The sequence below is a fragment of the Mobula hypostoma genome, chromosome 1 (assembly GCF_963921235.1).
Source record: "Mobula hypostoma chromosome 1, sMobHyp1.1, whole genome shotgun sequence".
In the NCBI taxonomy this organism is placed as follows: domain Eukaryota; kingdom Metazoa; phylum Chordata; class Chondrichthyes; order Myliobatiformes; family Myliobatidae; genus Mobula; species Mobula hypostoma.
Window position 1 is genome coordinate 162877631 of NC_086097.1, and position 14401 is coordinate 162892031.

General features: G+C 45.0%; 1 protein-coding gene across 1 annotated transcript in view; it reads right to left on the reverse strand.

The window, feature by feature from the left end:
• Positions 1-14401, reverse strand: part of lama1 (laminin, alpha 1) — a 349617-nt gene that overhangs the window by 85500 nt on the left and 249716 nt on the right. The window contains exon 38 of the mRNA XM_063058896.1: positions 11049-11165. Within this exon, the coding sequence (XP_062914966.1) occupies positions 11049-11165 (117 nt within the window). The remainder of the gene's footprint in view (positions 1-11048; positions 11166-14401) is intronic.

Below are 14401 nucleotides of genomic sequence, written 5' to 3' on the forward strand. Positions count from 1 at the left end.
AAATGGCTACACGTCCAGATTCAGCGGCCACTCTGGTTCCACCTGATAGAAACCATAGAAACTACAGCACAGAAACAGGCCTTTTGGCCCTTCTTGGCTGTGCCGAACCATTTTCTGCCTAGTCCCACTGACCTGCACACGAACCATATCCCTCCATACACCTCCCATCCATGTATCTGTCCAATGTATTCTTAAATGTTAAAAAAGAACCCGCATTTACCACCTCGTCTGGCAGCTCATCTCATACTCCCACCACTCTCTGTGTGAAGAAGCCCCCCCTAATGTTCCCTTTAAACTCTTCCCCCCTCACCCTAAACCCATGTCCTCTGGTTTTTTACTCCCCTTGCCTCAGTGGAAAAAGCCTGCTTGCATTCACTCTATGTATACCCATCATAATTTTATATACCTCTATCAAATCTCCCCTCATTCTTCTACGCTCCAGGGAATAAAGTCCCAACCTATTCAATCTTTCTCTGTAACTGAGTTTCTCAAGTCCCGGCAACATCCTTGTAAACCTTCTCTGCACTCTTTCAACCTTATTTATATCCTTCCTGTAATTTGGTGACCAAAACTGAACACAATACTCCAGATTCAGCCTCACCAATGCCTTATACAACCTCATCATAACATTCCAGCTCTTATACTCAATACTTTGATTAGTAAAGGCCAGTGTACCAAAAGCTCTCTTTACGACCCTATCTACCTGTGACGCCACTTTTAGGGAATTTTGTATCTGTATTCCCAGATCCCTCTGTCCATGGCACTCTTCAGTGCCTTACCATTAACCCTGTATGTTCTACCTTGGTTTGTCCTTCCAACGTGCAATATCTCACACTTGTCTGTATTAACCTCCATCTGCCATTTTTCAGCCCATTTTTCCAGCTGGTCCAAGTCCCTCTGCAGGCTCTGAAAACCTTCCTCACTGTCTACTACATCTCCAATCTTCGTATCATCAGCAAGCTTGCTGATCCAATTTACCACATTATCATCCAGATCATTGATATAGATGACAAATAACAATGGACCCAGCACTGATCCCTGTGGCACACCACTAGTCACAGGCCTCCACTCAGAGAAGCAATTCTCTACCACCACTCTCTGGCTTCTTCTATCGAGCCAATGTCTAATCCAATTTACCACCTCTCCATGTATACCCAGCGACTGAATTTTCCTAACTAACCTCCCATGCGGGACCTTGTGAAAGGTCTTACTGAGGTCCATGTAGACAATATCCACTGCCTTCCCTCCATCCACTTTCCTGGTAACCTCCTTGAAAAACTCCAATAGATTGGTCAAACATGACCTACCACACATAAAGCCATGTTGACTCTCCCTAATAAGTCCCAGTCTATCCAAATGCTTGTAGATTCTGTCTCTTAGTACTCCCTCCAATAACTTACCTACTACCGATGTTAAACTTACTGGCCTATAATTTCCCGGATTACTTTTCGATCCTTTTTTAAACAACGGAACAACATGAGCCACTCTCCAATCCTCCGGCACCTCACCTGTAGACAGCGACATTTTAAATATTTCAGCCAGGGCCCCTGCAATTTCAACACTAGTCTCCTTCAAGGTCCGAGGGAACACCCTGTCAGGTCCCGGGGATTTATCCACTTTAATTTTCCTCAAGACAGCAACGACCTCCTCCTTTTTGATCTGTACAGTTTCCATGATCTCACTACTTGTTTCCCTTAATTCCATAGACTTCATGCCAGTTTCCTAAGTAAACACAGACACAAAAAACCTATTTAAGGTCTTCCCCCATTTCCTTTGGTTCCGCACATAGCCGACCACTCTGATCTTCAAGAGGACCAATTTTATCCCTTACAATCCTTTTGCTCTTAATATACCTGTAAAAGCTCTTTGGATTATCCTTCACTTTGACTGCCAAGGCAACCTCATGTCTTCTTTTAGCCCTCCTGATTTCTTTCTTAAGTATTTTCTTGCACTTCTTATACTCCTCAAGCACCTTATTTACTCCCTGCTTCCTATACAACTCCCTCTTCTTCTTTATCAGAGTTGCAATATCCCTTGAGAACCAAGGTTCCTTATTCCTATTCACCTTGCCTTTAATCCTGACAGGAACATACAAATTCTGCACTCTCAAAATTTCTGCTTTGAAGGCTTCCCACCTACCGATCACATCCATGCCAGAGAACAACCTGTCCCAATCCACGCTTTTTATATCCTTTCTCATTTCTTCAAATTTGGCCTTCTTCCAGTTAAGAACCTCAACCCTAGGGCCAGATGTATCCTTGTCCATGATCAAGTTGAAACTAATGGTGTTATGATCACTGGAACCAAAGTGCTCCCCTACACAGACTTCTGTCACTTGTCCTAACTCGTTTCCTAACAGGGGATCCAATATTGCATCCCCTCTAGTTGGTCCCTCTATATATTGATTTAGAAAACTTTCCTGAACACATTTTACAAACTCTAAACCATCTAGACCCCTAACAGTATGGGAGACCCAATCAACAGATGGAAAATTAAAATCCCCTACCACCACAACTTTATGTTTCCTGCAGTTGCCTGCTATCTCTCTGCATATTTGCACTTCCAATTCTCTTTGACTATTGGGTGGTCTGTAATACAATCCCACTAATGTCGCCATACCTTTCCTGTTTCTCAGCTCCACCCATAAGGACTCAGTAGACAAGCCCTCTAATCTGTCCTGCCTGAGCACTGCTGTAATATTTTCCCTAACAAGCAATGCTACTCCCCCACCTTTCATTCCTCTGCCTCGATCACATCTGAAACATCGGAACCCTGGAATATTAAGCTGCCAGTCCTGCCCCTCCTGTAGCCAAGTTTCACTAATTGCTACAACGTCATAATTCCACGTGTCAATCCACGCCCTCAACTCATCCGCCTTCCCTGTGATACTCCTAGCATTGAAGTATATACACCTCAGAAGATTTTTACCACCACTCACAACCTTTCTATTAGCGGATTTGCTTGAACTTTTAACATCGTTTATTTTCACCCCAGCCACACTGTCAGATCTGGTACTGTGGTTCCCATCCCCCTGCAAATCTAGTTTAAAGCCCCCCCAATAGCATTAACACACCTCCCTGAAAGGATATTGGTCCCCCTGTAGTTCAAGTGTAACCCGTCTCTCTTGTACAGGTCCCACCTGCCCCAGAAGAGGTCCCAATTATCCTGAAATCTGAAACCCTGCTCCCTACACCAGTTCCTCAGGCACTTGTTCATCCTCCAGAGCATCCTATTCCTACCCTCACTGGCACGTAGCACAAGTAGCAATCCTGAGATTACCACCCTCAAGGTCCTGCTTTTCAACTTCCTACCAAGCTCTCTATACTCACTCTCCAGGACCTCCTCACTCTTCCTTGCTATGTCATTGGTACCGATGTGCACCACGACATCTGGCTGGTCACCCTCCCACTTCAGAATGTCAAGCAATCGATCAGAGACATCCTTGACCCTGGCACCCGGGAGGCAACAAACCATCCTGGATTCTGTCACAACCACAGAACCTCCTATCTGCACCTCTAACTATCGAGTCCTCTATCACTACCGCTCTCCTCTTTCTACCCCCTCCCTTCTGCACTGCAGAGCCAGACTCAGTGCCAGAGATTCGGCTACTGCAGCTTGTCCCAGGTAAGTCATCCCCCAACAGTATCCAATGCGGTATACTTGTTGCTGAGGGGAATGGCCACAGGGGAACCCTGCTTTGCCTGCCCTTTCCCCTTCCCTCGCCTGACAGTGACCCAATTTCCTGTCCTCTGCTCCTTTGGCGTTAACTACCTCCCTGTAGCTACGACCTATAATCTCCTCATTCTCCCGAATGATCCGCAGGTCATCCAGCTCCTGCTCCAGTTCCCTAACGCGGTTTGTTAGGAGCCGCAGCTGGATGCACTTCCTGCAGGTGTCGTTCTCAGGGACATCGGAGGGCTCCCTGACTTCCCACATCCTGCAAGAGGAGCATTCCAACATCCTGCCTGGCATTCTCTCTACGCTAGACAATCTGAACAAAAACCTTACCAGAACCTACCCTGGCCTCTACCTGTTCTCGCCTAAGCCTGTTTGAGCCAAAGCCGCCCCACTCTGACTCAGTCCACTCCGACGATGGCTGCTGTATATGGTGGTCTGCTTTTTAAACCTTGGCGCGCTACGTCACGCGCCTGCGCAGTGCAGACCCTTCTCCCCGAGCAGTTTTTAAAAAAAAACGACTTTTTCGACCCGAATTCTTCCACTCACTTCTTCAGCTACTTGCTTCGACTGAAACAAGAACCGTTGAAATTTTCCCTTTTTTAAACCTTGGCGCGCTGATGGTGTAATTGTTCGTTGTCTTCATCTTTCTTATCGTTGCAAGCCACTGCTGGATATTAAGAACACCAAGTACTGCAAGTCTACCTCACTAGTGCATTGTTGGGTAACGGATGATCTCTGCTTATTGGGCACCATACTGTTGCCTGATACCACCGCTTGGAGGAAACACCATAGGAAGTGGTGTGCAAGGAAAGCGCACTGGCATTCGTGTGAAACTGCAGACAAAACCATTCAGGCCAGCTCTCTTGGCGATTCTGCTTTCAGATGTTCGATCGCTAACAAATAAACTAAACTGCCTGTGTCTGAGGCTGAATCAGTGTTCTCTCATTCTGACAGAAATATAGCTGCAGGATACCATTCCTGAAGCAGTCATCCAGCTAGAGGCTTTCATCTCTTTTTGGACCAACAGAATTCCTGTGATCTCTGGCAAGACCCGTGGTGGAGGTGTATTTATCTACGTTAATAAGATCTGGTGTGTGAATGATTTGGTAGTGACAACCCACTGTTTGCCTGTGGTAATGGTGAAGTGCAGGCCCTTCTACTGACCAAACAAGTTCACTACTATTGTGATTGTGACTGTATACATCCTCTCCCACCAAAACTGTGCTAATGTCAGGGAAGCAGAAAGTGAACTTTACGGCACCAGTGACTTGCCATCTACGCACCCAATGGCTCCGTAATTGTTCAAAGGTACACTTAATGTCAGAGAAATGGGCACAATATACATCCTGAAATGCTTTTTCTTTGCAACCATCCACAAGAACAGAGGAGTGCCCCCAAAGAATGAATGACAGTTAAATATTAGAACCCCAAAGTCCTCCAGAGCTACCCTGCCACCCACGCGTAAGCGGCAGCAAGCAACGATTCCCCCCCCCCCACCGGCAGAAAAAAAGCATCGGCACCCGCCACCGAGCACTCAAGTGTGAGCAAAGCAACAGCCAAGACACAGACTTGCAGTTACTCCAGAGACTAATTGTTCACCCAGTATTCGGCATACCACAGGCTCTCTTCCTCACTCTCTCCCGAATAAGGGAAAAAAATGTCTCCCTTTCGCAGTCTGTTGCTGACGACTTCAACAATGCTAACTTAAAGAATAATCCTGCCTAAATTCTATCAGCATGTTGACTTGGATACCAGAGGTGAGAAAACAAGAGATCTGGTTTATACCAACATCTCTGATGCATGCAAAGCTGCTCCTCATCCCCACATCAGATTCTGTGACCATTTATACTAACTCCTGCATATCGACCAGTGTCAGACCAGTTCAAAGGGACAGAAAGAGCAACCGCAGCGTTACAAGGCTGTTTTGGGAACACGGACTGGAACACGTTCAGGGAGGCAGCTAGCTATCACCATCACATTCACCTCAATCAGTATGCGAGATCTATGACTGGTTATAAAGAGAAGTGTATGACGACGTCACCATTATTAAACACATCCATGTGAGGGCAAATCTGAAGCCATGGCTGACAGCAGAGGTCTGGCCACAACTAAGAGATCAGGACGCTACCTTCAGCTCACGTGATAAGACAGCTCTCAGGTCAACAAGAGCTGCACTTTCCTGTACTAACAGGAAGGCAAAAAGGGATTATTCACTGAGAATATACAGTCATTCTGTTACACCAATGAAACATTCAGGCCATAACAGATTACATGTCAACCCTGTGTGCTAACGATGGTGATGCTTCTCTTCCTGACGGGCCAAATATCTTTTATACTCTGTTTGATGCACAGGGTGATGTGCCAATGAGGAAAGATCCCCCTTCCTCTCAAAGAGCAGGGACTCTGTCTGGCCACAGCTGATGTGAGGATGACCCTGGCCAGAGTCAACCCATGTAAAGCTGTGGGACCTGATAACATATGTGGTCCGGTGCCGAGGAAGTGTGCAATCTAGTAAACTGAGGTTCTAACAGACATCTTTAACATCTTTCTGGAACAGTCTACTGTCAACTCAGGCTTCAAAGGCATCAACTGTTGACTCAGATTTCAAAGGCAGCCACCATCATCCCAGTGCCCAGGAGTGCGACAGCAGCCTGTCTTAATGACTACCGTCCAGTGGCTTTCACCTCAACAATTATGAAATGCTTTGAGCGACTGGTTATGGATCGCATTAAATCTCATCTTCCTGCTACATTGGACCCTTTCCAGTTTTCTTATTGCTCAAATCGGTCCACTAATGATGCCATAGCCTCTGCCCTCCACTCAGTCCTGACCTACCTGGAAAATGGTGTCTCATGTACCAGAATGCTGTCTATTGACTTCATCTCAGCAATTCTGCTTTTAATATAATCACCCTTCAGAAGCTGATGTGTAGATTAGGTTAGATTAGATTATGAGGACACACAGTCCTCTTTCACTGTTATTTAGTAATGCATGCATTAAGAAATGATACAATTTGTTCCTCCAGGATGATATCACAGAAACACAAGACAAACCAAGACTAAAAAAAACTGACAAAAACCACATAATTATAACATATAGTTACAACAGTGCAAAGCAATACCGTAATTTGATGAAGAACAGACCATGGGCATGGTAAAAACAAAAATCTCAAAGTCTCTCAAAAGTCCCAACATCTCACGCAGACGGTAGAAGGAAGAAAATCTCTCCCTGCCATGAGCTTCCAGCACCACAAACTTGCCGATGCAGCATCCTGGAAGCACTCGACCACAGTCGGACTCTGAGTCCGTCGGAAAACTTCAAACCTCCGACCAGCCCTCCGACACCAAGCACCATCTCTGCCAAGTGCTTCGACCCCGGCCCTGGCAACAGGCAATAGGCAAAGCCGAGGATTTGGGGCCTTCCCCTCCGGAGATTCTCGATCGCACAGTGGAAGCGGCCGCGAAGTAGGCATTTCAGAAGTTTCTCCAGATGTTCCTCCATGCTTCTCACATCCGTCTCAATCATATCAGGATTGTGCACTGTCCTTTTTGGGTTTCTCTCTCTCATATGATCCGGGACTTTTTGACAGAGAAGCCACAGTCAAACCACGTTGGCAGAAAATCTCTAGCTCCGTCACATTGAGCCCTGGCACTCCTCAGTGCAGTGTGCTCAGTTCCCTGTTGTTCATGGTCTGACACGCGACCGCACTGATAGACCCAGTTCAAATGCTGATTTAACGACAATGGTTGGCCTCATCAACAATGACGATGAGACGGTGGGGTGTACTTAAAGGAGGTGGAGAGGCTGGTAGAATGGTGCGAGCACAACAACATGAACCTTAATGTGGTAAGACCAAAAAGATGATTGTGGACTTTAGGAAGGTGCAGTCTGACCCCACTTCTCACTGCACGTACACGGCTCCTCCATGGAGAGACTTAAGAGCGCCAAGTATCCGGGAGTACACATAATGGTTGATCTTACCTGGTCCCTGAACACCACCTCATTGGTTAAGAAAGCACAATAGCGTCTTCACTTCTTGAGGGATTGAGGTGAGTGTGGCTCCACACCTCACCACCCCCAACCCCCGCCACCAACATTTATATCAATTCTTACAGGAGCACCTTCGGGAGTGTCCTGACTAACTGCATCACCGTCTGATACAGGAACTGCAAGGCATCTGACCGCAGGTCGCTACAGAGGATTGTGAGGACTGCTCAGAGGGTCCTCGGTGTCTCTCTTCCACCAATCAGTGACACTTATCAGGTGCGCTAGGTACGCAGGGCCCTTAGCATTGTCAGTGATCCCTCCCATACGTCCAACAATCTCTTTGACCCCCTACCATTCGACAAGAGGTACCAAAGATTCAGGTCAAGAATTGTTAGGATGGGAAACAGCTTTGTCTACCATATGACCACTGAAATCCCTGCCACCACCCCACCCAGGTCTCAGCATGCATGAAGCACCAATAGTGTTGCACCATTTATTTTGTAACTTCTATCATATATGCATCTTATTATTTGTGATAACATTACTTTATGTGTTATGTGTGTGAAATATATGTCCTCTGTTGAGTGAAGTGAGTGGCAGGTTCAGTTCCAAAGTATGTGAAATTTCAGAATCATTCAGCACTCTCAGAGTCTGCTCGTTACCCAGGTTGGAGCACTGATGTTATCAATTTATTCCAAATAGTTGGAGTTAATGGGATCAGACTACCAGATTCAGCTTAAACCGCAGCATCAAGTTCACAGACGATACAACAGTAGTTGGCTTCGTCAGCAGTAATGATGAGTCGATATAAAAAAAGAGTTGGTAGAGAGGCTTTTCAGATGGTGTGAGAATGACAAACTGAGTCTCACTGTGGACAAAAGAGATGACACAGAACTTCAGGAAGGCACACGAGGTTGCAGATCAATGGCTCTGCCGTGGAGAGCACAAAATTCCTCGGTATACAGGTATCCCCTGCTTTTCGAACGTTTGCCTTACAAAACCTCACTGTTACGAAAGACCTACATTAGTACCCTGTTTTCGCTAACAGAAGGTGTTTTCACTGTTACGAAAAAAGCAGCGCGCGCCCCCCCCCCCACCGAGCAGCCGCTCTCCCCCGGATTTGGAACTGCATTCTTGCCAGCATTGCTTAAACACGTGTCTGTGAGCAGCCGTTTGCAAAATGAGTACTAAGGTATTGGAAAAGCCTGAAAGAGCTCGTAAGGGTGTGACACTTAGCATAAAACTAGACATAATTAAGCATTTTGATCGTGGTGAACAAAGTAAGGACTAAGTGAGTTTGGCTTGTGGAAGTTGACGAAGATGATGTTGAAGAGGTTTTGACATCCCATGACCAAGAACTGATAGATGAAAAGCTGATGCAATTGGAAGAGGAAAGGATAATAATCGAAACCGAATGAGTAATGATAAAGTACCACTTTAATTTTGAGAGGGTACGTCGGTTTAGGGGATTTTGCAGGATGGTTTGAGTGCTTACAAAGAACTGTATGATAGAAAAATGCACGAGGCTCAGCAGTCAAGCAAGTCTTCCACGTTAGCCACAGCAGATGACGAACCTCGACCTTCGACATCGAGGTGGCAGTCACAGGAGAAGATGAGCCGCCTGCTCTAATGGAAACAGACAACGAGATGACACCCCAGCGTCCCACCACCCCAACACCCAGGCCGCGGACAGATACCGATCCGCGGAGAATGCAATTAGTAGCCGGGAGACACACAGCACATCTTTAAGAAAAAAGCCGAAATAAACATGCTAATTAATTAGGTGCCGCCCGAGACGTAATTGTCGGCCCAGATCAGAGGCAATGCAATCGGCAATCGGCACTGATCTGGGCTGACAATTATGTGTCGGGCGGCACCTAATTAATTAGCACGTTTATTTCGGTTTTTTTCTTAAAGGTGCACTGGATGCGTCCCGGCTACGGCTGTACCCCTGCATGCTTCGCGGCAATGTATCGAGTCGCTGCCCGGAGGGTGGGGGCCACTGCACCACCCCAACCTGCGACGACTCAGTCTAACACACCACCATCAGTGTGCTCTGCGCTTTCCCAATTCCGGTAAGTGATACTACTCTGTACACACATTATTTCCACTTTATATCGGCTGTGTATCTTTACGTGTTATTTGGTATGATTTGGCAGCTTCATAGCTTAAAGGTTACTGGAGAGCGCTTGCGCCGTGTTTTTGCCGACGGTGCTGGCGTGAGATTTTCGCTACGGAGAACAGTTCAGGCAATGATTGTGGAAAAGTATTTCTACTTTATATAGGCTGTGTATTTATCATATCATTCCTGCTTTTACTATATGTTACTGTTATTTTAGGTGTTATGTGTTCTTTGGCATGATTTGATAGGTTATTTTTGGGTCTGCGAACGCTCACAAAATTTTCCCATATAAATAAATGGTAATTGCTTCTTCGCTTTACGACATTCCGGCTTACAAACCGTTTCATAGGAACGCTGTACCTTTGGACGGCGGGGGAAACCTGTATATGTAACAGACGATCTAACCTGGACCCACAACACTCCTTCACTAGTCAAGAAGGCACAGCAGCGTCTACACTTTCTGATGATATTGAGGCGTGTAACGCTCCCCTCCCCTATTCTAACAACTTTCTATGGGAGCACCACTGAGTGTGTCCTATTTGGGTGCATCATTGTGTACTACGGAAGCTGCAAAGCATCAGGCCACATGACCCTTCAGAGGATAGTAAAAAACAGAGAGAATCATTAGGGTCTCCCCCCCCACCCCTCTACTTGTGACATTTACCAGAACCGTTACAGACTGAGCGCCCAGAGATTTGTTGAGGATCCCTATCACCCAACCCACAATTTCAATGAACCATTACTGACAGGAAGGAGGTACTAAAACATCATGACTATGATTTTCAGACTGGGTAACAGCTTCTTCCCTCAGGCTGTGTGACTAATGAATACCTGCCACCACTGAGAGTTCCCAGCACAGCTATTTACCCATGCTGTGCACTGCATGTATTTTGAATTATGTTTTATTAATTTATTTATGGTAATATTTTGGTTTATGTTCTGTGTGTGACATATGTTTTGCAGGTGCACTGCGGTCCAGAGGAACATTGTTTCATCTGATTGTACAGCCAGATAACAATAAAATTGAACTTGAAAGAGGTACATTATTGCAGGTATAGTGTGACAGACAACTAATTCCTCTCCTTCCCATGCTTCCTCAGCCACATTTATGCACCTCCCAAATGACTTGTAATACGTTCTCACTGGTAGAGGCTCTGCCAGTGATGATGTATTGCAAGTCACTGGGAGTCTGCACTACAAGTCAGTACCAGTGGATTGCACTGGCAAGGGAATAGAAAGTAACAGTTATAATGAAACTTACAGCTGAGCTGTTCACGACATCTGCCACCATATTTGCTGCATAGTCCACCATCTCTCTTCCATCCTGGGTCAGGTTTGCTGTCAGTGTCCTCATTCTGTCCACCGTCTGCTGCTTCTCCTGCGGATAATGTTTGTTAGCAGTTGGCAAATTGACCAAATCATACATAAGGAGAATGGCCTATTTTAATCTTAACTAAAAGGGATTTCCCAAACCTGGAGTTAAGAACATTATAGATACTAATTTCTGCTGTTTTAAGGGAAATGGTGTAAGTTTACACAACAGCAGAGTTACTGAAGATAAGGGGACACCATGAGTTAAAGTATGATTTATTCAAATCACATCCCTACTAGGTCCATGGTCCACAGGTATTTACCATTTGAACTTCTAATGAGCAGGAAATGTTCAGAAACTGGAATTCACTGTGTGAACCTTCAATGTTGCAGGCATTATCAGGAATCAAATGCATTTTTTAGCTATCTTTACTGGTTGATAGATCAGATCTGGGAAATATTTAATGAAGATTCAAGTACTTTGCAGACTTCGAAACCTTGCTGTAATATCCAGGGCATGATTTGCGTTCAGGAGAACCACGTCCTCTTCAGACTATAAAAGGCAACAATAACTGCAGGCTAATGAAATTTCAATATAACTTTCCACTCCATTGCTAAATTCCACTGACAAGTCAGATGTTTTCCTACATTCTATAGAAAATCTTTTTTTTAAACTACAGTTTAGATGGCATGAAACTCTCCAACATGTGTCATGCTCTTTGTTCATATTAGCTGACTTAAAATTCCTGATAAGGGCTCAGTCTGTGTGAATATGTAAAATTTGCACTTCATACTTAAAAGTTCGTCCGAAATAAAAAGTAATTGGATTTCATTGAAATAGGTCCTTCAATCTTTTCCACTCCTCAATAACATCACTTTCTCAACCTTGATACAACTGAACTAAGATGAATAACCAATTAGAACATTTTATTTGACTGAATCACCAATCTTTAAGGGAAAGTGGTCAAAATCTCCACCAGTTTTTGCACTAGTCTGTTAAGGATTTAAGCTTGTTCACCAGTGGTGAAATTTACACTCACCTGTAAATCGACGGCAAATCATCGCATCATATTTAACTGAAGATCTTGCTACCTGCTTATTCTTTGTTCCATCTACATTTAAAGTGAAGTTTTGGTTGGATTCCTTTATTCAATTTAATACTTCTATTTGACGTTAACCTCTTTTTAGGGAAGGGTAACTCACTCTTTGCTCCTTTAAGTTCTATGCTTATCATTGCACCAACCAGAATCACATTTCCTCACCACACAGAGTGAGATTATTTGACCCATCTTGCCGATGCTGTTTTTCTGAAGCAGTCCTATCAACCCTGCTACCCCGTAACCCATTCTCTCTCAGATAGTAGCCTTCAACTGCCCTTGGTTTTGTACGAACCACTGTTTTCATCAACCAATTAACCTGCCATTCAGATTGAGAATTAGTCAGGTAGTGTCAATGGGTTCAAGGACCATTCAGAAACCGTGGAGGGGAAGAAGCTATTCCTAAAATGTTGAGTGCGTGTCTTCAGACTGCTGTGCCTTCTCCATGCAGCAGTAATGAGAAGAGGGCATGTCCTGGGTAAGAGGGTAAGGGGGACATGGGAGGCAACTGAAGCAGTCGGGGGAACCCACATTGTCACAGGGAAAATATACAAACTCCACACAGACAGGGCAGGAGGCTGAGATTGAATGTGGACCCTTGGAATGCTGTGACAGCAGCACTACCTGCTGCACCGCTGTGTTTATGTGGGGGCCATTGCAATAATCCATGAGGAACAGAATCAGAATCAGGTTCATTATCACCGGCATGTGTCATGAAATCTGTTAACTTAGCAGCAGCAGTACAATGCAATACATAATACAGAAAGGACAAAAATAATTAAATCAAATTACAGTAAGTATATACATTTATATTAACTAGATTAAAAATAGTCCAAAAATAGAAATAATATACTTATAAAAAAGCCAGGTACTGTTCATGGGTTCAATGTCCATTTAGGAATTGGATGGCAGAGGGGAAGAAGCTGTTCTTGAATCGCTGAGTGTGTGCCTTCAGGCTTCTGTACCTCCTTCCTGATGGTAATAGTGAGAAGAGAGCATGCCCTGGGTGATGGGGGTTCTTAATAATGGACATTACCTTTCTGAGGCACAGCTCCTTTCTTAGATACTACGGAGGCTAGTACCCAAGGTGGAGCTGACTAATTTTGCAACCTTCTGTAGCTTATTTTGGTCCTGTGCAGTAAGCTTCACCCCACCCCCATTCCAGACAGTGATGAAGCCTGTCAGAATGCTCTCCACACTGCATCTATAGAAGTTTGAGTGCTTCAGGTGACAAACCAAATCTCTTCAAGATCCTAATGAAATATAGCTGCTGTCTTGCCTGCTTTATAAATGCATCAATATGCTAGGACCAGGTTAGATTCGCAGAGATCGTGACAGCCAGGAACTTGAAGTTGCACACTCTCTCCACTTCTGATCTCTCTTTGAGCACTGGTTCATGTTGCCATTCCTGAAGTCCACAGTCTGCTCTTCTGTCTTACTGACACTGAGTCCAAAGTTATTGCTGTGACACCACTCAACTAGCTGTTTTATCTCACTCTTGTACACCTTCTCATATCCATCTACGATTCTACCAACAATGGTAGATTCAGCAAATTTATAAATGGCACTTAGGCTATACCTAGCCACACTGTCATGGGTATAGAGAGAGTAGAGCAGTGGACTAAGCACACACCTCTAAGGAGCGCCAGTGCTGATCATCAGCAAGGAAGAGATATTATCACCAATCCACACAGATTGTGGTCTTCTGGTTAGGAAATTGAGGATCCAGTTGCAGAGGGAGGTACAGAAGCCCAGGTTCTGTAGCTTATTGATCAGGATTGTGGGAATGATGCTGTTAAACGCTGAGCTATAGTCAACAAACAGCATCATGAAATAGGTGTTTGTATTGACCAGGTGATCCAAGGCTGTGTGAAGAGCCATTGAGACTGCATCTGCTGTTGACTTATTGTGGTATTAGGCAAATTGCAGTGGGCCCAGGTCCTTGCTGAGGCATGAGTCATTTTAGCCATGACCAACCTCTCAAAGTATTTCACCACCACAGATGTGAGCGCTAATGGGTGATCGTCATTAAGTCAGCTCTCACAACTCTTTTTAGGCACTGCTATCATTGCCACCTTTTTGAAACAGGTGGGAACTTCTGACTGTAGCAGTGAGAGGTTGAAAATGTCCTTAAGTACTCCTGCCAGTTGGCTGGCACAAGTTTTCAGAGCCTTACCAGGTACCTCATCTGGGCCTCCCACCTCCC